The 22,082-nt window shown below is 45.8% G+C and overlaps 1 protein-coding gene across 10 annotated transcripts in view; it reads right to left on the reverse strand.

The window, feature by feature from the left end:
- Positions 1-22,082, reverse strand: part of EHMT1 (euchromatic histone lysine methyltransferase 1) — an 834,115-nt gene that overhangs the window by 547,270 nt on the left and 264,763 nt on the right. For all 10 annotated transcript variants that reach the window (XM_086921124.1, XM_086921127.1, XM_086921128.1 and 7 more), the window contains one exon: positions 20,765-20,931. In XM_086921124.1, the coding sequence (XP_086777250.1) occupies positions 20,765-20,931 (167 nt within the window). The remainder of the gene's footprint in view (positions 1-20,764; positions 20,932-22,082) is intronic.

Consider the following 22,082-nt stretch of genomic DNA (forward strand, 5'->3'; position numbering starts at 1 on the left):
TCTGACTTTGGGGATGGGTTTCTAGGGTTAAAACAAGGGTTCCCCCAGGGTCAAGTATGCACGCAAAAAGCACCCTCAGCGTCACTAGGGCAGCCGGGTGCAGAGTGCTGAGGCCCAATGTTATCTAATGGGGGATAGGGGCCTCCGGTTAGTACCTGCTCACGGGCACGTCACTTGAATGTGGGAGCAAAGCACCTAGGGTTTAGCTAAGAGCAAAGGGGGATCTGAGTTAGCACACAAGGAGGCTCACAGCGGAACAGGGGGGGGGGGGGGGGGGGGGGTACCGAGTGCAGGGTGCTGTTTTGACATTGGGTGCCATGTTGTTTTCAATGGGGATTGCCAGTTTTCATTTTTAGCCGCAAGCTCTGTCCAGTAAGTCTTCCAGGAGGAACCAACAGCTGGGCAGGTAAGTTGGAGGGTTCGGGAACGTAGGTGCACTTCAGGTCATCTCCTCCAGGGCGGCTGGATTCAAGTGTGCCTTTTGATGTTGGATTTCACCTTACCGGGCCAATTGTGGTGGAAGGGGGCGGGGGGTGTTGAGCCGTGCAGAGGCTGCAGGTGACGTCGGTGTGTCCTGGAGTGGTCAATCCATGGTAGGCTCGGACTCTGGAGAGTTGGGGGACCTCGCTGGGACCGGTGAGCCACTCAGACGTGGCGTCGGGTGCAGTGATGGTTCCAGGCATCGTGTTTCTTTGTCCTCACCAGGCTGTGAGTCTTTCTTTGGTGATTGTTTTGAACAGACCTGCTGTTCACAGGACATTTGGTCTTTGCTGAAGACAGTCAGTCCTCCCAAGGGTTCTGGAGGTTGCTGGCTGCAGGACAAGGCAACTTTTGGCAGAGGATCGATGGAAACTGCAGACGGGCCGAAAGGGCTGAGGCGAGGTCAGTTCTCTCCAGTCTCCTCTGCTGGGTGTCTCCTTTCGTCCTCCTCCTTCGTAGGTTGCAGGAATCGGACTTCTGGGTTCAGCGCTGGCCTCTAAATGATGTATTATTATAGGGGTCTCGAGGTCAGCCAGTGGGCTACTGTCCTTATGCTGACTACACCCTTGGTGTGCTCATTCCACTTGGGGTAGAGGGCACAATGCCTAATCCTGATTGGACAGTGCCTGCCATCTGCAAGATGGCGGGCACTAAAGAGTGGCTTCACCTCGCCTCGCCCACCTCCATTTTTTTCCGCCTGTGTTCTGCGGCAAAAAGGAGGGGAGACAGGAAGGGGGCTTGCTCCTGATCACAGGAGAGACCGAGGGTCTTGTTACAAAGGCAGCAAGGTCTTTGAAGCTCCCTTGGAACAGATGGCTCTTCCTGAACACGAGGAGGTTTGACCATCTCTGTCCAGGAAAGGCTTAGTTTCTAAGCCCAGGGAGCGAAGGATCCCATTCCTGGAGGTCAGAAACATGTCTCGAGGTGGCAGGCTGGGGATTGCCAAGTCAGGGAACCGACCAGAGACAAGTGGTTTTTCAGGGGGCATCTCTAAGATGCCCTCTGAGTGCATTGTACAATAACTCGCACACTGGAATCAGTGCAGGTTTATTATGCTGAGACGTTTGCAACCAAACTTCCCAGAATTCAGTAAAGCTATTATGGTGCTATAGAGTTCTTAATGACAAACTCCCAGAGCATATAATCTTTATGGGTTTACTACACTTACAATGTCTAAGAATGGACATAGACAATGTAGGGGTACAGTGCTCATGCAACTTTACCCTCACCAGTGGTATAGTGCACCCAGCTAGAGGAGTGTCTTACCTATATCAAAGGCAGTGGGTTGCAGGCACGGCACCCAGGTATGGGTGCCAAGAAGACTTCACTTTTGTCTGGACCAAAACATGCTGCCTGCAATGGCAGTTTGTGTATTGGTTAAGGTGCAAATTGGGGATACAATGGTGCAGTTTTGGGAAAGAACACAGGCCTGATTGGCAGGGACCCAGGGCACATCAAGTCAAAGTGCATCAGAAATCCGGCAAAAAGTGTCAGGGGCGGGTTACAGCAACAGAAACCCACTTTCCTACAGCATCACTCTTGACAGGGGCTTAACTCAACAGCAGGCAAGAATGTAGTCTCCATATACGCTGATGATGTTGCGCTCTAGTTCTGGGACCCTCAAAAGAATCTAGATCCAACCATGCGGGAAGTCATTAGATTTGGCAGCCACTCAGGTATCCAGATAAACTGGGCTAAATCCATCTTGTTTCCACTCACTGCATGCACGCAGCCGTTTGAATCAGAATTCCCCCATCTGTGGGCCATATGTTCAGGGCGCTATCTTGGCATCCGCCTCAGCCGCAATGTGGATGAACTGTGTCATGCCAACAATGGTGTGGCCATGTCCTGGCTTGAGGAAAGAATCCTAATATAGAATCTTCTGCCTCTGTCCTTGACGGGGCAATTAGCTAGAACCAAAATGGTTGTGGTACCTACATTCATATATCTTCTACTTAACATCCCCATGCCACTTCTCTCACAATTCCTTCGACACTTATGCTCAAATCTGAGATCAATGGCGTGGACTGGAAAACAGTGAATTGCATGGGAAATACTCACACTGCCTCTGCAACAGGATGGCCTCAATGCGCCAGACAAGTTGCTGTACGCATTCTGGGCCCAGGCCAATATCTCCATTACTTGCTGTACCCCACCTGTTTCTAGCCACATGCAGCAGCAGAGGCAGACAAGGCGTCCCCCTAGACGCTGCCCACTGCAATCTATCAGACCTAAAAGCCTCCACGTACAGAGATTAAAACGGTGGAGTGTCTCAGGTAGGCATGGGATGGTCTGCGCCGCTGGGCTCGGTTGCAATGCTTATTTGCCCTGTCCATTCCCCAGGCATGCAACACGTTTGCAGACCGCCCAGCAGGATGACTGTGCCAGAGCAAAAACACACAAGCGAAAACGGTTCACATTTACAGACCTTTACCCAGGCAGGCATTTTCTTCCACCTTTCGCACTTAAAGAATCCCGGCCCTCTAATGCACTCAAAATATTGCTTTATCACCAGGTCCGACCCACATTTCCTGTGCCTCCGCTTATACTGCACACCCTTGAGCACATGTTGACAAATACCTCCTCCTGCAGACTATTCGCCCGCTTATACTGGATTATGCAGGACAGGGCTCCCATGCAAACCTCAGCAGCCTGTGATGACATGGCCACTGTCCACCCCCCTCACAAACAATCAGTGGACGTACTGCTACGAACAGACCCCAGCCCTCTCACCTAATTACAGAAGGACTCATTTTAAGTTCCGCCATCAGATCTATTGTAAACCGATACATTTAGAGAGCATGGGACTAGTGGCGGAACCGCGCTGTGTGAGATGTCTGATGCCCAAAGCCTCCTTTCTGCATCTCACCTGGGACTGTCCAAGCATGGCAAACAATTGGCAGGTGGTGCACCACAATCGGCAACAGATCACCCAGCCACTTTATATCGCAGACCCCACTGGTGTGCCTTCTGGGTTTTATTAGAGACATTCCATCTGAGACCCGACATCTTACACTTTTGCACTTGCTTCTGGCTAAGCGCCAAGTTGCGGTGTACTGGGGGAGGAGATCTGCACCCAAAGTTGAGTCCTGGTTGCAAGATGCTGCCTATTGCCAGGATCAGCTGGCCAACTATTGGGAACAGATGCCACCGACATCTCGCCATAAAGACATTTTAGAACCACTGCTTTCTTACTTATGACAACAAGACTCTCCACCTCAATCACCAGCAAATGTGATCTTGCCAGCCGGTGCTTCCACCCCAGGTCCTGCAGCGACAACACATGTAGGTGCACCTGCATTTGAGGAGGACTCCTTCCCCCGCAAAACCCCCACACCTCTTTTAATGTGGCACTGCATTGGATGGGTGCTATATAACTATACTGGGGCCCGGGCTCCGCTAAACTTTGCCTTTAATTCACCGACTCAGTTACACTATCACTATGAGATACTGTGCTGTTTGTATTGTGCTGACCAGCCACCTCCATTTTTGGTTGCTTGTTTGAGGCCTCCACCTGTGTTTTTCTTTCGATCAAAGGCCAATAAAGAAAATTAAAAAAATAATAAACACATTGAGTCGGTGCCATCACACATTCCTTGCAAGGGGAGGAATCACCATATGCTTCATGACTCCAAATGCTTCTTCAAAGACTTCAAAATGTCAGAGCCTGACACTAGATGTCTGAAGTATGCAAAGCATGTTTATGTACAGGAACACTTGCTACAGCTGTGACAAAACCCTTCATGCAGTATTCTTTAGGTTGCATCTCAGAGTGTCATCTGTACATTAGGTTGCTCCAGGTAGAAAGCAGGCAAAATAATTTACTTCGCGCTTGGGCATGGTGGGCAGTGCGAAGCTAAACATTCTGAGCATCACACTTTCCTCGGACAGGCAGTTCCCTTCTCTGTGTTATACAGGTAAGCCTTACATGGCTGGGAGTTCCCAGGGTTATTTTTAAAGAATAAGGTTGCTTACGCAACAAAAAGGCCCACTACAAGTTAAGCCCATACAGCAATATTAAAAGCTTAAACCAATCCAATTAGGCCCCTAGTTGCACTGTTGTAGGGCCCACAATCCCCTGCACATGGTTCTACATGCCCTACAGTTTGAAGGTCTTTGTGTTCGAGTACAAACTGAATCCTCTAGAAAGCAGATGAAGGATAGCATTTGCAACTGAAAATGCACATTTGTTTGGCCACAAATATAAGGTATTTGGTGTGCTTTTGATGCATAGGTATATGGAAACTGCGGTTCAGAAAACAAAAGTAAAATAAGATAGTCAAGCAGCTGAATGTTCCGCTGGAGATTTCCTAAGGGTCGCACAAGTACACTCCTTGACTTTAGAGTTCCATTGACACTGCCTCTGCGGCAGTGACGGAGACATTGAACGTCTTGAAAAAGAAGATTTTAGGGCTCTGCTGAATTATAATTTTTAATTGGTGTTTCAGTTCTGTCCTTTCATCTAGTATTGAGAGAAAAGAGCAGCACCTTGAACAGGCAGGGTTAGCATTTTGATACAGAAAACAATCCACCTATACACAGTTTATTTGCATACTAATTACTCCTATTTATTCACTAAATCAGGGAACAGATTTTTGGGGAAAACTGAGGCGATATAAAAGTGCCCTTAGGGACAGTGATAAATATGCCTTTAAGATTTATTTAGGGTACAGGAGAACACACCTGGGTCTCAAAGACACCTTATTAGCCACCAAGTTCAAGAGAGACCCAGGGCCATCATCAAGTAGGTCAGGTAACAAGTGGGTAATGGAAGGGAGGGGGCTGTAGAAGGGATAGGAGGTCTCCATGGTACAAGTTAACCGTTTATTGACAATAAGGCAGGATAGCTGCCAAGCAGGATCGTTGCTTGCTACTGCACTCCTAATTACTTGAATGGCATTAAGTCACTCTTGGACTACTACAACCACTCTTCCATCAGCGTCCAACAATCTTTCCCGATGTCAAGCCAAAGTCTTCTACAGCCACAAGAATTAGCCACAGGGGTCTAGCATTTATACAGTGAGTAAAAGATGAGTAATAGTTTAATTCTGGTTTCAGTAAGCACTGGTGACACCTCTGAAAATCATATCTGGACTTCGACTCTGGCAACCCAAATGCCAAACATTTCACCAAAACGTACTGCAGTAATCAGGATATGGAGGGGAATGCATTACAGTTCTTGAGAGAAGGCAGGAGCATATAGTAGCAGGGGGTGCACAGGCTTGTGCACATCCGTGCAGCCAGGGATAAAAAGCTTTCTATAACTCAATTGTTTATGCCTATTCACAAACGAGGTGCTGAGAAAAAAGGATTGTTCAACGGAGGGCCATGCTAGATCTCAACACAGGGTTCAAAAGGAGCTGCCAGAAGATGTCATGTTGGGTGTAAAGTAAAAAGGTTATGCCCAACTATAACAATTTAGCACTGCTATTATCCATGGAGGGGATGCAAACTCAATGAGACAGGTTATATACAATGATTTCCTAAAGAGACCAGTTTAAGCTGCTGTCCAACAAAAGGAACATAATTGTGGTATTACTGTAGAACTGCTACTTGGATGATATAAAAGTGGAAGTTAAAAAGCCACAGGACTATACATCTGTGTCAGGAACCACTGGATTTTAATCCTCAGAAGGTTAAATACTTTTTAAGGTGAGTTTTACCTATGTGGTCTTTTCTCCATAATGTTTGCTCATTTGCCCGATCTTTCTCTATGGATTTTTGACAAGCTCGACAGGATGTAGGCAGCAGTCAGTGAATGAACTGGATTTTCTTTGACAAGCCTTCCACAGAATGAAGAACTATTTGCCATGATCCAAGCACCTGTGAGGCCATGTTCCAGACTCCTCTGCTGTTCTTCTACTGATTGGGAGAAGGTTATTTCAATAAAATCACCAGCAGAAGTAGAAATAGGGAACAGAGGAACCTTAAGGTATTGATTTCAGATTCAATTTCCTTTGTCTCTACTAACCAAAAGAGGGTCTTGGTATGGAGGGTCTCTGCATCCAAAGTGAAGATATATATATTAAGTCCACCCCCTTGAAACTGTCAGTAAGCCTTTCAGCCACACCGGAAGGCAACATGGTTATAAAATGTTGATATTTTTTAACCACAGAGAGAAGAAAAACATGCAAGAGATTAAAAAAATAAATAAACGTTGAATTAGGCACAAAGGGCACTGCTGGCAAAAACATGTTGTCATAATATGAGATTCATTTCCAACAGAAGAAAAAATTGTTCCATTGCTGGAAAGTACTAGAGACAAAAAACGTAACCAACGGTAGACCAACTTAAACCAAACACCCTTTACAGAGGTCTTTGTAAAAGAAAATGCAAACGTTTTTCCTTTTCTAAGGGAAACAAAAATCCCACTTTCCAGTCTAGCAGCTACCAATTAATCCAAGGCAATAATATAATACAAGGAGGATCCAGTTGCTGTACAAAACGTCACCTCTCAATCGAAACAGAAAACATTGCAACAACGAAAGAGGCATTTCTTACAACAATGGAGATTCAATTGAAATAATTAGACTGCAAAAGCTAGACCGAAATGCAGTTTATTAGAACTAGAGTGAACCCATATGCAGAACATCATCCACAAATAGTGTAAAATTCTGTCCAGCCAAATCCTTTTGTTTTAAGCACTGCATGTCCAAAACCGTGCATTTAATTTGCAAATGTCCACCATTCGCACATGACACCCCCCACACACATACAAAATAGTAATAGTTTTATCCTCGGACCCTAATCCGCACTTTCATAATACTCAACTATTTAACCTTAGCATTTTGCTACGACCGCAAGCACTTGTGATCTCAATCAAGATGTCTGCAGGACAGCTGTTCCTAGTCGTAATGCACTGGTGTTAGAAAGTCAGTACTTTCATTGAAAAAGTAACCTACCTTTACACAGTAGATTTCCAAATCCACACCACCCAATCTCTAAATTATCACTGATCTGTAAACCAATTAAAAGACCGTATCACCTCTGCAATTGTTTAATATTAGCAGAAAAAAATTACATATCTTTAATTACAGTTACTCTGTATGGCATTGGTTACTTTAAAAGATTCACATGCATGAATTATTCCCCAATGTAATGAGTGGACTCCTCAGTAGAAATGTTAAATCAGCAGTGTCTCAATGCACTCATTTAAAGGTCTAATAATCTTGTTGCAAGCAGCAACAGAGCAGCATTAGAAGGCAGGAATCAGGCTTACTTTAAGAAAAGAGTCTTCTGGAGCACCATCTGCCATTATTTGGTCTCCTGCCAGGACCATATTTATAGGCAATAGCGACAGGTGATGGTATGGCATGATTTCTATGTTGTCACCTTTCAGATGTTAGTTTAGAGGGAAACTAGCTTGCCTGACTCCGTGAAGGCCGCAAGGCCCCGGGGCTCCGCTCAACCCAGCCAACAATTTGTCATGATCCTGCATGAACAGTGACATTTTACTGGTGCAACCACTACCGCTCTCGTGATGTCACCGTGGCCCTTCAATAAGCTGGAAAAATGAAGCTCGTAGCCTGTGGAACATGTGTGCTCTTCATCAGCATGTGTGGGCCTGGTCAAGGGAAGCGGACCATAGAGACCCGGAGCGGCTGCGTGTCTTGGATCAGGATCTCTGCCCTGGCTCGGGAGCGGCTGCTTCGTTCGTCCACTTCGAGACCGCTACTGTGCCTTGTGTGCCCTCTGATTGCCCCTGCCGGCTGTCCAATCTACCCTCTCTCGGCCGGGATGCAAGGTGCGGCAGGTCTCCACTGGACTGTAGTGTACCACGGCGTGTGACGGGCTGACTGCCCTCACTGTGGTCGAGGAGCGGGCCTGGCGCTCTTGGGGACGTGCGGCCTGCCGATGGATGAGGCACCACCGACAAGGAGGAGAGCCTTCGTGGAGGATCCCTGGACAGAGCTGCAAGGCCCCAGCAGACGTGTGGGACGGCTGGGCCTCTGCTCGCAGTTGACGAGCAGTGCAGCCTGCCCTCGGATGCGCGTGCTAGCTCGCCACTGAGCCATGATGATTAGTGGACAAATGCATGTGGGGCCCTCTTTTTGTTACAGGACATGTCATCGCCACAGATACACACAGATAGCACAACATCCTTGTAGAGAAAGTGCTGGCCTCATCTGAACTAATACCCCTGCGTCAATGCCCTTCATTACAAGTACCCTATAAAGGCTGCCACATAAACATCATATGCTGTAACAGAGCCGACGTGGGGAGTCCTCAAGGGGGTACTGATTCTCTGTGGTTTCACTCCCTCCTGATGAGTGGTGTGGCTCGAGGAGAAGGGCGGAGTAAGCGCAACTTGACTACAAGGAGGCCTCTTGGGATAGTAACCAACATGAGCAAAGCAGACAAGGTACAAACCAAATTGCAATGTGGTTCTCACACGACTCCGAAGCAGAGGGACCCGGAAGTACAGTCGGCAGACTCGGAGCCAGAAAACGCGGAGACTGCACTAGAACCCAACCTGAAACAAATACTCTCCGCCATGCAGAAAAGCTTAACTAAAATCGATGGGAAGATTGACGCATTAACTTTCCGAATGTACCGGATGACAGAGTGCCTAGACAAGCATACGGAAGGGCTCAACACAATGGAGCAAAGAGTCTCCAAAGTGGAAGACACAGTATTGACCGAAGTAATGAGCGCAAAAAAGGCAGAGAAACAAATTCAAGCACTGCAGCTCAAAACGGAGGACTTAGAATCCCGATCCAGAAGGAACAATAGCCGAATTATAGAATTAGCAGAGATATCCAACATCGACAACATGGAGAGGTTCATGGAGACCCTGTTCTGACACTTTCTCTAAAATATTTGTGGTGGAGAGTGCACACAGGTCCATGGCTCAATGCTCAGTGCCTGGAGACAACTCAAGACAGATAAATGCACGCCTTTTGAAATACAGGGACCGTGATGTTGCATTGCACAAAGAGCACGAACTAAAATCCCTCCAATATAAATGTTCCGAAAACTCGCTTAACCAGACTTTACACAACAAGTCCAGGATACCTGCAGACTCTTCCAAACAGCTAAAAGACAAATACGAGAAATACAGCTAGAATATAGCAATTTATACCCTGCCAAGCTACGTGTATCAGCAGACGGAAAGAACCACTCTTTCACAGACCCCAAGCTAGTGACGCATGTCATCAAACAAAGGGGGAAAGCAGGGGCACAACGGAATTCCCCTCGACACAAAGCTGTGGCTGAAGGAAGAGGCTCTCCAGGAGGAAGAGAAGCAGTGATCCGAGGGTGTGGCAGAGAGTGGATTCCCTGTGGAGTCCAGGATGCTACACGCAATAATGATCCATCCAAACTCAGACTGTGGTAAGAGTGCAGATTGTGATGCTGGAATCCATGGGCATCTACGGGGGGTGGGGTCTCGGAACTGAACGCCGGACATTGGGTAAGACTGTTCCTGCTTAACCTATGGTCCTGTCGCTGAGCTTGGATGAAGTGCAATGCAGAAGAACCCTAAGAACTCTGAATGAGGACTCCTGTGAACATTTCATTCGATGTGAAAGAGCTGCCCATCATGAGGATTGATGTGGTGACCCCTGAGAGTAAAGACCAGCTGAAGTGGTTGGATTTGTTAACATTTATGCAATTATTTGGTGCAAGCTGGGATGGGGCACGGGGGGGGGGGGAGACTTATGTTCCCTCAAGTACTCAAGGGGAAGGGAGGGGGGTGGTGGGGTTTCAAAGTTCAGCCAAGCAAGAGGTTATTGCTACTGGCTTGGGAGGGAAGAATTTAGTGGGTTTATTTAGTTTAATGTTATTAAAAAAACGTGAAACCATTATTTAATTGACTAAGACTGGCACTCAGATTAAGAGACATCACACATTGACATATTGCACATAACACAGAGACCTGACAGAACTGCATGCAGATACGGCGGCTCCTCACATGGAACATTAGTGGGCTAAATGTTCTGACCAAGGTTCGCAAAGTGGTTGCATACCTCAAGCGGCATTTGGTGCAATTCGCGTTTTTACAGGAGAAATATTTGGCAATAAATAGCAACTCATTATCCCCACAGAGACTACGTGACCAGTACAGTGCTGCAGGTTTCACGTCGCATGCGCGGGGAGTGTTGGTCTGGGTGGACAGCAGATCACAAATCCAGCTACAAGAAAGTGTACATAGACCCACGGGGCAGATTTGTTATAGCACGCTTCAGCAGATCGAAATGGGAAACGTTCCAGGTTGGGATATACGGACCGAATTTTGATGATCCACAGTTATATGAGGCGTTGGAATTGTGCACACATGGGGCGGGGATGTCAATTGCACTTTGGATCCAGCACTGGATAGATCAAAAGACCCCTCCCGTAGCTAGCCCATCCGCTGCTGCCCATGCCATCTGCAACATATTAGACACAGTAGACCTGGTAGATATTTGGAGGCATAGGAACCAGAGGGCCGCCGTTTAGACCCACTACTCAGCAGCACACAATATAAACAGAACAGATTACTGGTTCCTATCAAGAGACTTAGTACAACGGGTTAGGAGATGTGAGTCACTCCCGCACACCTACTCAGATCATTATCCAATAGTATTAATCTTGAAATACGAGGGCAAAAGCAAGCCCCGTTCACATGGCAATTTCATCCATACTCATTACAGGATCAGGTGTTTCGGGTCGAACTAGAACTGATTTTTTTCACACATAACGATGGTTCTGTGGAAAGCTTTAACGCGGTCTGTGAGACATTTAAGGTCTACATTAGAGGTGTAACGATGGCTAAGCACTCATGAGTCCATCGTTCTCTTAGAGGTAGACTCTCAACACCAGAAAAGGAAATAGCATTAGAGAGTACACTGAGATACAGGGGACCAACATATATTAGTAGAGCTCAAAGACAAAATAATGGACTTCCATGAGACTGCTGACAGTGAGGTGCTCCATATGGGGGAAGTATGCTATGGCTTGGGTCTACAGGGAGGGGGAGAGGTCTGGAGCAACTCTAGCAGCACTAATGCAGCGACAACAGGGCCGAAGTCATAAAACTACGCCAGTGGACGAGCAGGGGGAGACAATACAGGAGGAAGCCCTCGTTGCGGAGCAATTCCATCAATGCTACACACATTTGTACACATCTTGAATAATCCCTGATGAAGCAATGAAGGAATACCTTGAGCACATTGTAATGACATGGCTCACCAATTAACATAGGGAGCAATTGATGGCCCCATTAAGCGTAGACCAAGTCAGACAAGCATTGGCAGGCATGCAAGGTGGCAAGGCTCTGGGATCCGATGCTCTAACAGTCACTTTCTATAGGGCATTTCAGGATCTCCTCATACCACACTTGGTACTCTCTTTGAGAAGATGGTGCCAACCGGTATCATGCCCCCCACCACGCACGAATCAATGATTATCACATTACTGAAGCCAGGTAAGGACCCTCGGAATGTGCCTCCTACTGATCAATTCAATTCAATTCAATATCTTTATTCGATTGTAGATTTTACAATCATAAAAGTTCATTTTTTTTAAAATCACATAATTAAAACGGTTACAATTCATTATCAAAGGCAATTAAAGACACAATAAACAGTACAATATAACAGACAATGAAGCAAGGGAAGTATATAGTTAAGAATATAAATAACTGTAAGCTTAAAAATTACCAACACACATTTTTACATCATGATTAACCGTCCATGCTTTTCCTAAAGCAGACGGCTTTTTTTAAAAAATTACAAATAAACATGGTGCAGTCAATATTCAGTAGTTGTAGATAATAAAGTGCGGGTTTAATTTGTGTGAAGCTCAATTTTTTAAGGCATGGTTTAAGGTATAGATTCCGTGGGGTACCGTAGTAAGGGCAGATAAAAAGGAAGTGTGCCAGGTCTTGAGGAGACTTCCCGTCGCAGCCACAAGCTGGCAACACTTCGCCCCGCTGAGCACCACTTGGGAATGCCAGTAGAAGATGGTAAAGGTCAAAACGGAACCTTATTAAAAGGAACCGTTCATAACTGGACATGGGCCATGTCAGATAAGGTTCTATTTGCAAGCATGTTTTTAGCAATAGATGTTTCCTGACACTGACCTTCTGTGTCTCGACATCTTCCCTATCAGTACATCTTAACAGGATTATGGCATTCTTGACCAGGTTCACATCATGTTTTCTGATTGTATTTGGGGCATAAAACAAGTCACACCGGCCTATTGCCGTTAAGCTGTCCTTTATATACTTTACCCACGGTACCTTGAATCTCCCGTCTAACTGTAAAGCTTCTTTTAGTAGGGCATGAGTTAGTGGTATTTCACTGTTTAGCCAACATTTCAGCCAGCATAAAACTGGGCTTATTGCTATTCTGTCACCTAGAAAAGGGACCCCCAGCTCCTCGTGTACTGAGTAATTCCCAATACCCCTGGGCAGTCTTAAGATATTTTTAAAAAGTTATTTTCTGCGACCTCTAGGTCATTAACCTTGCGATAGCCCCAGAGCTCGCTCCCATAACAGGCAATAGCAACGCTTTTTGCCTGGTACAATTTAAGCAGGGCAGCCAACGGGCAATTGCCGATCTTTTTTGCAAAGCCAAGGATGGCCGCATTAACCCGAGTAGTTTCACCCTTCTTTTTGGAGACTGCTGGCCCCCATGATAACTTTTGATCTATCAAAACTCCGAGGTAAGAGAAAGAGTTGGTTGAGGGGATTTTTTCCCCATTTAAACTGAAGTGACCAGGTTTCAGGATGCCCTTACCTGCTTTCATAACGAAAGACTTGGAGTTGTTTATACTTAAACCACGTGACTCTATAAATTTGTGGAAGGAGTTTAAAAGTTTCTGGAGGCCGTTTGCTGTTCTAGAAATAAGAACAGCATCGTCGGCGTAAAGTAGGACAGGTACCCCTCTGCGCTCAACTAAGGGGTAATCTGCTTCTACCAGTAAAAGTGATTCCTCCAGTTCATTAATATATAAATTAAATAGGAATGGGGCCAAAATGCATCCTTGTCGGACACCCCGATTTATTTTAAATTCGTCCGTTACCTTAAGATCTTGAGAGTAGCGGACATTCGCCCTAGTGTCTGTATGCAGATCAGCGAGGAAATTAACAAGATCCCTCTCTACACCCATTCTCAGCAAGGTGGCCCATAATAGGCTTCTGTCTACACAGTCAAACGCGGACGACAGGTCCATGAAGGCCATGTAGACAGTGCCTTGTCTTGCCAATGTGTACTTGCTTAGGATAAGGTATAGGTTCAGACACTGCGTGATGGTTGAGTGATCCGGTCTAAATCCATATTGTATGGGTGAAAGGATTTTATTTTCCTTGGCCCAAGAAGATAACCTATTAAGAATTACTCCCCCCACCACTTTGACTACTGAATTCAATAAAGAAATTGGCCTGTAACATAACGGACTGCTGCGATCACCCTTCTTAAAAATGGGTACTATGGTCGAGAGACCCCAAGTTCTTGGGCAACCAGTTGTCACCGCTGCATTTATTACAGCCGTAAGAACCGGGGCCCAAAACGGGATACTGGACTTAAACAGGTCCGGTGGTAAACCATCCGGGCCCGGGGCCTTGTTGGTAGTTAGGCCCTGTATACCCCTGACAGTCTCTTGTACTGTGAAGCACAAAGGGGACGCAGTTGGAGTTATAAAATCAATAGCTTCCCGTTGCTCATTGCTCCTAAATATTGCGCTAAAATGGGACACCCACTCCCCCTCGGGAATGTTTGTTCCAATAGCTGTGTCATTTGGGTTTTCAAACATAGGTTTGTTAATTATTTGCCAGAACTTGCTGCTATTCCCCAACACAGATGGGTCCAGAAGGGATTCAATTACATTTGCCTTAATTTCCTTCTTTCTAGTAGCTATTGTTTTCCTATATACCATGCGAAGATTTTTTATCAGTTCGTGATCTCTTGGTTTGGTTTTTAATGCCAATTTCAAGTCCCTGCTTGCCTTTGAGCAATTATGATTAAACCATTTTGAGTTATTCTCCCTATCACCCTTTATTGGCGCTGTGAGCATGGAGCCAATTTTAGCAACCAACCCCTCAAACCTAAACAAAATGGTCGAGGGGATTGACTCAGATGATAAACACACAGACAGCTCCTCCTCACATGCGCTGGTTATGTTAGAATACAAGGTGTCTTGGTTTACCATTGACCATTTAATGCGACGCCTGCCATTTACGCACCTTAACATACCGTGATCGGGGCGTGACTGGCGTTTAGCAAAAAGTGGACCACTCAAGTTTATAACAAGGGGATTATGATCACTGTATGTACTAGTAAGAATAGAGAAGTACAAGACCCATTGAGCAGCATCTGGAGATAATAGTATGTGATCAATAAAGGTTCCCTGCCCATGCCCTTTAAAGGTTGGGGTGTCAAAGATTTTTGTATCGGGGACAAGCGACATAGCTACAATCAGATTGTGCTCGGTCATTAAATCATTTAGGTGCTCGCCACCCCTACTGTGAGAAAAATGAAAACCTTCCTCGTTGTGACACCCTAAGGACCCCATTGGCGTACTAGCTGGGTTACCACATGGTTGCACATTAAAGTCACCTGCTATCAACAAATGCCGTGATACATTATAAACAGTGTTGCTCAAAATGTCATTCATGGAAGCAATATGGCATGATTCATTGTTGCTGTTGGCATTATAAAAATTAACCAATGTCATCACAGACTTCCCATTTTTTAAATCAATCTTCTGTAGGTTCAAATTTACACTATGGAAGTTGCTTACATTACATTGCAGTTCTTGGCTAATGAAGATGGCCAGACCACCCTTGGCTCTACCCCAGATCGAGGCAGCTGCTGGGGTGATAAAACTTAAGAAACCCTCCATATGGACATTATTTTCTTCTAACCAGGTCTCTTGGAGGCACACAATGCTAAATTTTCTGATAAACGATAGCCATACTACATCTCGTAACTTATTTGCCAAACCTGCAATATTCCAGGAAATTAATTTTACACTGTCATCCAGTGCAGGACAAACAACAGACTCTGTAATTGGTTGTGAGGGTGTTAAAGAAGGCGACAGTACAGTTGCCACCATCGGGCCCACAATACGCACTGCATCCGGCTCCCCGGGTCCAGATATAACACTAGTAACTACCTTTATATCTAAGGGTGGTGTGGGGTGCACCACGTTTTCCCCTACTAGCTCTGTGAGTGGTATTATAGGGGAACTACTGTTTTTATCAGCGGTGATTTGGGCAGTATATGGATTTATAACGTGACACCGACCCCCTAATTTCTCAGATGACCTTGAGTTGCATGAGGCACTTACCCCGCCCCCCGTAGCTTCTGCGGTCCTTAACCATCAATCACAGTCCTCTAGGCTATTAAAAACCGAGAACCTGTTGGTGAGCTCTAGAGGCGTAAATGGTAACAAGCTTAACATGTTCCCATTAGAGCCAGTTTTGTGGTTAAAGGGTATGGTGTTCCACCCAGGTATGGCTGATGGTGGAGCCAGAGGGTGCATATATACGGGGTTTAGAGCCGACTCAATGTTGGGAAACTGAGAAGAAGAGAAGGCATTACTATTATAGTGTTGTGGAGGGAAGGCAGTGGCTCTGGGGTAAAAATATGTTAGGGGGCGTGGTACAATGCAGTTTTTTTCATTTCCATAGGGCCAATTCAGGATGTGTTGTACGGCTCTCCTGTCTCTAAAGTTTATTACCACGACATCACCACCAATGTCCTTTGCTCTGCCCCCCAGCCAGGACAGACGCCGAACGTGAACTATCTCACCGTTAATCGCAATGGGTTTGGGTCTATATAGGGAGAGCCAATGCGTTATTTTATTTTTTAACTGAGAATATCCCTCTCTTTTACCATTGGGCAGTTCTGGTACCCCGGTGAGTATAACCACATAAGGTAATGCTTCTGGGGGGAGTTCTGTTGGTGGAATTCTAGACAGACCCCCTCTTCCCCAATTATTCTCCTTTCCTTCAGGTCTAGGTTCTCTGGGTGGAATATTTGCGGGAATAGTTGGTAATGTGGTGGTTGGTTTGCCCTGTACATCAGATGGAATTGTTGTTAAAGGGTTTTTACCGGTGTTGCCAACGAGTACTTTTGATGCCGCGTTTAAGGAGTTAGGGGTGGCTGGAGTTACTGCAACAGCCTGGCTGTTACTTGTGCTAGGTTTGGGCAGCGTGGGACACACAGTATTTTTTAAGGGGGGTTGGGTTGTTTTAATACCTTCTTGGTGCTGAGCTTTAGACTGGCCTTGCGAACGTACAAGGTTCCCTAACACAGACAAGTCCCCCTCAATTTTTCCTAAACGGACCTCCATCCCCTTAAATCTATCTGACAAAGCAAGCATGTAACTACGTATAATCAATTCAATATTGTCCAGAAGCGACTTAGGGGTGGCGGGTTGCAAATCCTCCTCCATCTGGACAGTGGTGGAATCAAAGTCTGTAGTTACTTGAGGTAAGGATGGCGATAGAGTAGGGCTAACTGTTATGGTTTGACTTGTGACAGAGGATCCCATAGAAGGTAATGTAACAATGTTCTTCTTTTTGCCAAAGTCAGTATGACTTATTTTGGGCTTGTTAGCTGTTATGGTTTTCCTTCTTCTTTTGGGTGGAGGTGGCCCATGCGTTTTATCTGTCACTGGCCTTGAATTTTTACCTCGTACAACTTTGCCAGGCCTTATTGTGGGAGATATTAGGATCTTGGAGGTATTATTCTGTTCAGTGGTCACTGTGGGGGCAATTTCTTGAGAGTGAGTAGGTGACAGAGCCGGAGCTAGACATTCTTGAAGGAGCAAGGGTATGCTGCAGGTCAGTGAGGTGTTATCTGCTGGGGCGCTACTTAGATCATCAAGTAGAGAAACAGACATTATGGGTTCTGAAAATGTTCTGTTTTTTATACGCTCGATGGAACGGCGGCGGTCTGCCCTCCGAAAGCTCCTTATTGCCGTCAATTGATGGTTTAAGAAAGTAATCATCTAAAGTCCGGCTGGTGGTGTTTTTGTCCGACCCCACTGGTGCAGGGCTTATTGCCGCAGCAGCCATACAGTAGTGGGGAGTGATCGCAAGGTGAGCGCACAACAGAGACAAGTACTTACTTACACCGATTACCAGGGTCTCTGGCCCAGCCCAGCCTCTTCTAGCCGATGAGGGCCGTAGAGGGCCTGCCCTTTGCCCGGGCTTCGCCCCGGGCGTCCCGCTCGCGTCCCGCGAGACGGGGGTGATGCGCTATTTGAGCGCCTCCTGGCGCGCTGATGACGCTGGTGACGCGGCGTGCGCCGCTAGGCCTCCTGGGAAATGGAGTTCCCTCGACCGCGCTCCTCTCGGTCACCGCTAACTCCCAGATGGCAGTGGAGTCGGGCAACGCGAGGCGGGAGGCGGGAGGGCAAAGCAGCAAACAACAAGGACTTTCTTCTGGCTCCAAGGACACAGCAGCGTTTTTGCCTGTGTGGATTCCCCCCCTCGACCGGGGTGATGCGCTATTTGAGCGCCTCCTGGCGCGCTGATGACGCTGGTGACGCGGCGTGCGCCGCTAGGCCTCCTGGGAAATGGAGTTCCCTCGACCGCGCTCCTCTCGGTCACCGCTAACTCCCAGATGGCAGTGGAGTCGGGCAACGCGAGGCGGGAGGCGGGAGGGCAAAGCAGCAAACAACAAGGACTTTCTTCTGGCTCCAAGCACACAGCAGCGTTTTTGCCTGTGTGGATTCCCCCCCTCGACCGGGGTGATGCGCTATTTGAGCGCCTCCTGGCGCGCTGATGACGCTGGTGACGCGGCGTGCGCCGCTAGGCCTCCTGGGAAATGGAGTTCCCTCGACCGCGCTCCTCTCGGTCACCGCTAACTCCCAGATGGCAGTGGAGTCGGGCAACGCGAGGCGGGAGGCGGGAGGGCAAAGCAGCAAACAACAAGGACTTTCTTCTGGCTCCAAGGACACAGCAGCGTTTTTGCCTGTGTGGATTCCTACTGATCAACTATCTCTTTTGAATGTGGATACCAAGTTGTATGCTAAGATCCTAGCCAAAAGAGTATCTCCACTGTTACCCGGAGTGATAAAACAGGAGCAGTTGGGGTTTGTCCCGGGGTGAAGCATCACCTCCAACCTCTGCACTCTCTTTGCCACTATACAGCAAATCAACCCGGAAGTAAAGGCCGCTGTGGTTTCGATGCGGAGGCCTTTGAGTCTATCGAATGGGCCTTTTTGCGCTCCGTGCTTCGCCGCATTGGAGTGGGTGATACATTCCTGATGTTAGTTAATAAGCCCTGTGCACTAGAGTGCGTGTTGGGGACGCAGTATCTTCGCAATTACAGATAAGAGGTACAAGGAAGGGAGGCCCCCTTTCGCCCTTACTATATGCCATGGCGGCTGAACCTCTGGTGAGTGCTATATGTGAATACCATGGCCACAGAATATAATCCCATTGTTTCCGCATATGCAGATAACATGCTTCAATATATGCGCGACCCAGATAAGAACCTTGCTCAAGGAGGTGGAGTAGTACGGGGTGCTATCTGGCCTCTGCGTCAACTGGGGAAAATCCATTATTTTCCCCATCACCCCTGCTATGCAGCAGATTCCCCTGGAGTTTCCATTAAATTGGTCAAGAGATTTGGTTAGGTATCTGGGTATGCGGATACATACAGACTCAGCAACAGTAATCCGAGATATGGGATAGCAATACACAAGCTAGAAAAAGACAATGACCGCAGGATGAAGCTCCTACTGACCCTAGCGGCATGCATAGCCATCATGAAAATGATGGTTTTACCTAGATTCCGGTTTTTATTTCAAAACATCCCTATACTGTTGACAAAATCCTTTTTTGCAACATTGCGCTCTATTTTACTCAAACTGGCATGGGCTGGTAAGCAACCGGGGGCAACATGGGAGACTCTCACCTTGCCTTATGATATGAGTGGACTGGGTGTCCCAGACTGAGATTTATTATAAAGCTACACAAAGCTCCTTTGCACGTTACTGGTTCCATAGACCTTCTGAGCTCCCATACCTCCATATAGGAGATGAGGCTGTACCTGGGACTCTCTCCCAAACACTATTCTCTACACCAAAGAGGCGCTATGGATGCTGTGACACACTGAGCACCACCACATACGCTTGGTGGAGCCGCTACTGAGTCGCTGCTTGCAATGGTCTTCGCCCTATGAAAGTATAACCTCAAACACAGCTCATTTGTCTCTGGACTTTTCAGCTAAGATGCCATGTTCAGAAAGAAGGTGAGCAAATCAAACTGTGGATTCAAATGAAACATCATTGTTACTCTGGGTATAAAGTAGGAATTGGTCATCAGGACCAAGTGATCCACATGGAATTTCAGATTTCAGTAAAGCTCATGTTTAAGAAGGCTTGTGTTCGCTGACCCTTTTTCCTAAGGTAATAGCAAAGAGTGAATTTGTCTTCTATAACAAAGTCATCCTCAAATGAAAGGGCATTGAATCTTGCCAGCACAATGTTGAGTAACTATGTGTCAGCATGTGGTCAATATATTTCACTCTTTTGGATTCTGTTCCAATATTTATGTTGATAACACACATTTTGCCATCCACCTTAATGGCTTAGAGTCAGCCGTACTCAGTTGCAATCTTGTTCAGGTCACAGTACTATTTGATTGGTCATTGGTTCAAAATGAATGCTAAGAATCCACCTTATCACAAACGGCACTCACAAATAGGTTTGTGTCCAAACCCACTTAGTACAGTAATCCGGAGATGAAATGTTATGCCAACCACAGTCTTGTCCTGCCAATCTATGCAATCATCATCATCAAAAGTTCTTTAATCAGCATTAATCCCAAGGTTGGGTTAATATCTGTTGAATTTTGAAAATGCTTCCCTGTTTCAATGATTCCTCAGAAATTGCAGGCAATGCTAAAAGATGTAGGCTAAGTTATCAGAGGTTTGTTTTAGTCATGGTAAGCGTCTATTTATTATGTCAATAACTATCCATTCTAGCCTGTATTTTTTGCATCATACATAGATAATAATAGATATCGGGACTGGTTTTATTTCCATACACCTTAAATGCCATCATCCTGGTTGTACATTAAGATTGTAAGTTTCAATTCTTAAGTCCACAGCTCAGTTTCAGTTTTGATATTTGTTGCTGTGTTTTGTATGCACCCTTGAAGTGAATAAACATGTACAGTGAATGTTTTTAGGAGAAAAGAAAACGTAACATGTACTGCATCTATCATTTTGCCTTTTTCATTTTAGTGTATCGTATGTACTCTACTGAGATTTTGAGCAGTCATTGCAAATGAAAATTCATTTTCTTTGTTAAAAGTACATATATAAATATATGTTCTTACCTCTGTGTTTTCATGAGCTGGCTCAACACTTAACTTGGCACTCGTGGAGGAATGGTTAATGGTCTTAAACATTTCTAACACAGTCCTCTGCTTTAGTACTTTGGTCTTCTTTTTTGGAACCAGACTGTAGGTTCCCATTCTTCTCTTTTTTTTCCGAGAACCTACAGCTGTGGAGCAAAATAAACAGACTGTAAAATAAAACAATGGCACAGCAACAAAAAGAAAATGGCAGTCAATTTTTTAACTTGCAGGCCTCTCTCTCCTTAACTCCAATCCCAAAATAGACTCTCCACAGAACCTAGTTCTATTACACTAACTGAAGACACAAGGCCTTCCCAGGTCTCCCTCGAACCTGTTACACTGTTGGTAGAGTCTGGTCTGTCTAGATCTCTCTCCTACTATCAGCACCGGAAGAACATTTAATTTCCACCTGTCTCTCTGAATAGCCTGGATTAATTGCCAATGTTTGGTCTCAAGAGTAAGAATATTAGAGGATGACTAGATTATGTGTGGAACACTCCGTCAATCTAGAATAGGCTAGTCAACTTTGTTCCAGGATAGTGGCCTACTACTTATCTAGCTCTACCCTCCTATTTGTAGTGTTTAATATCTGTAGCAAGGAACACATTGAGGCTCGCTTAAAAAATTATCTGCCGCCATTGGGAGGGGTTGGAAGGTATGAATAGGCCTTAAAATGAGCTTTCAATTCCTCATTGCAAAAAGAAATACTACCAAATCCACATATCGCCAAACGCTGAAGATGACAAGACATTTCCAAGCCATATGAGCTCGGTGCCTTCGTATGGGAGCAATGGTGAACTACAAAGTGAAAAGGATTTCAAACTGTTGTTACATACAACTAAAGAAAACAGAGTACAGTTGGATACTAGGTGTGGCCTTTGAACGCAGATAGACAACAAAATAAGCATACTAGATTAATCAGGCAGTACTTTTCATTCATCGCTTTGAATCTATGCATTTTGCATGTTTGCCACGCAATTGTTTAAAACTATCAAAAGTCAAAGTGCATCACTTGTCTACCATACTAAGAATTTTAAGCACAATAGCGAAGTAAGGTTATGCAATGTATCTGACAGAAAGCACTGTAAATTGGAAGTCACCACACAGCAGAAGCTTCCTCCAAGCACCTGTCAATGTATTGCAGACAAATTCTTGTAAGCAAGACGGTACTTTCGTCTCAGTTCTCCGTAAATAATACCAAAAAGGGCGCAACTTTGTCAAAAACCTTTAGCTACTAAGCCAAAAATATATAAATAGCAAACCAGTGGCATTTGTTACAAGCTCAGTAACATTATAC

The sequence above is a fragment of the Lissotriton vulgaris genome, chromosome 5 (assembly GCF_964263255.1).
Source record: "Lissotriton vulgaris chromosome 5, aLisVul1.2, whole genome shotgun sequence".
Classification (NCBI taxonomy): Eukaryota; Metazoa; Chordata; class Amphibia; order Caudata; family Salamandridae; genus Lissotriton; species Lissotriton vulgaris.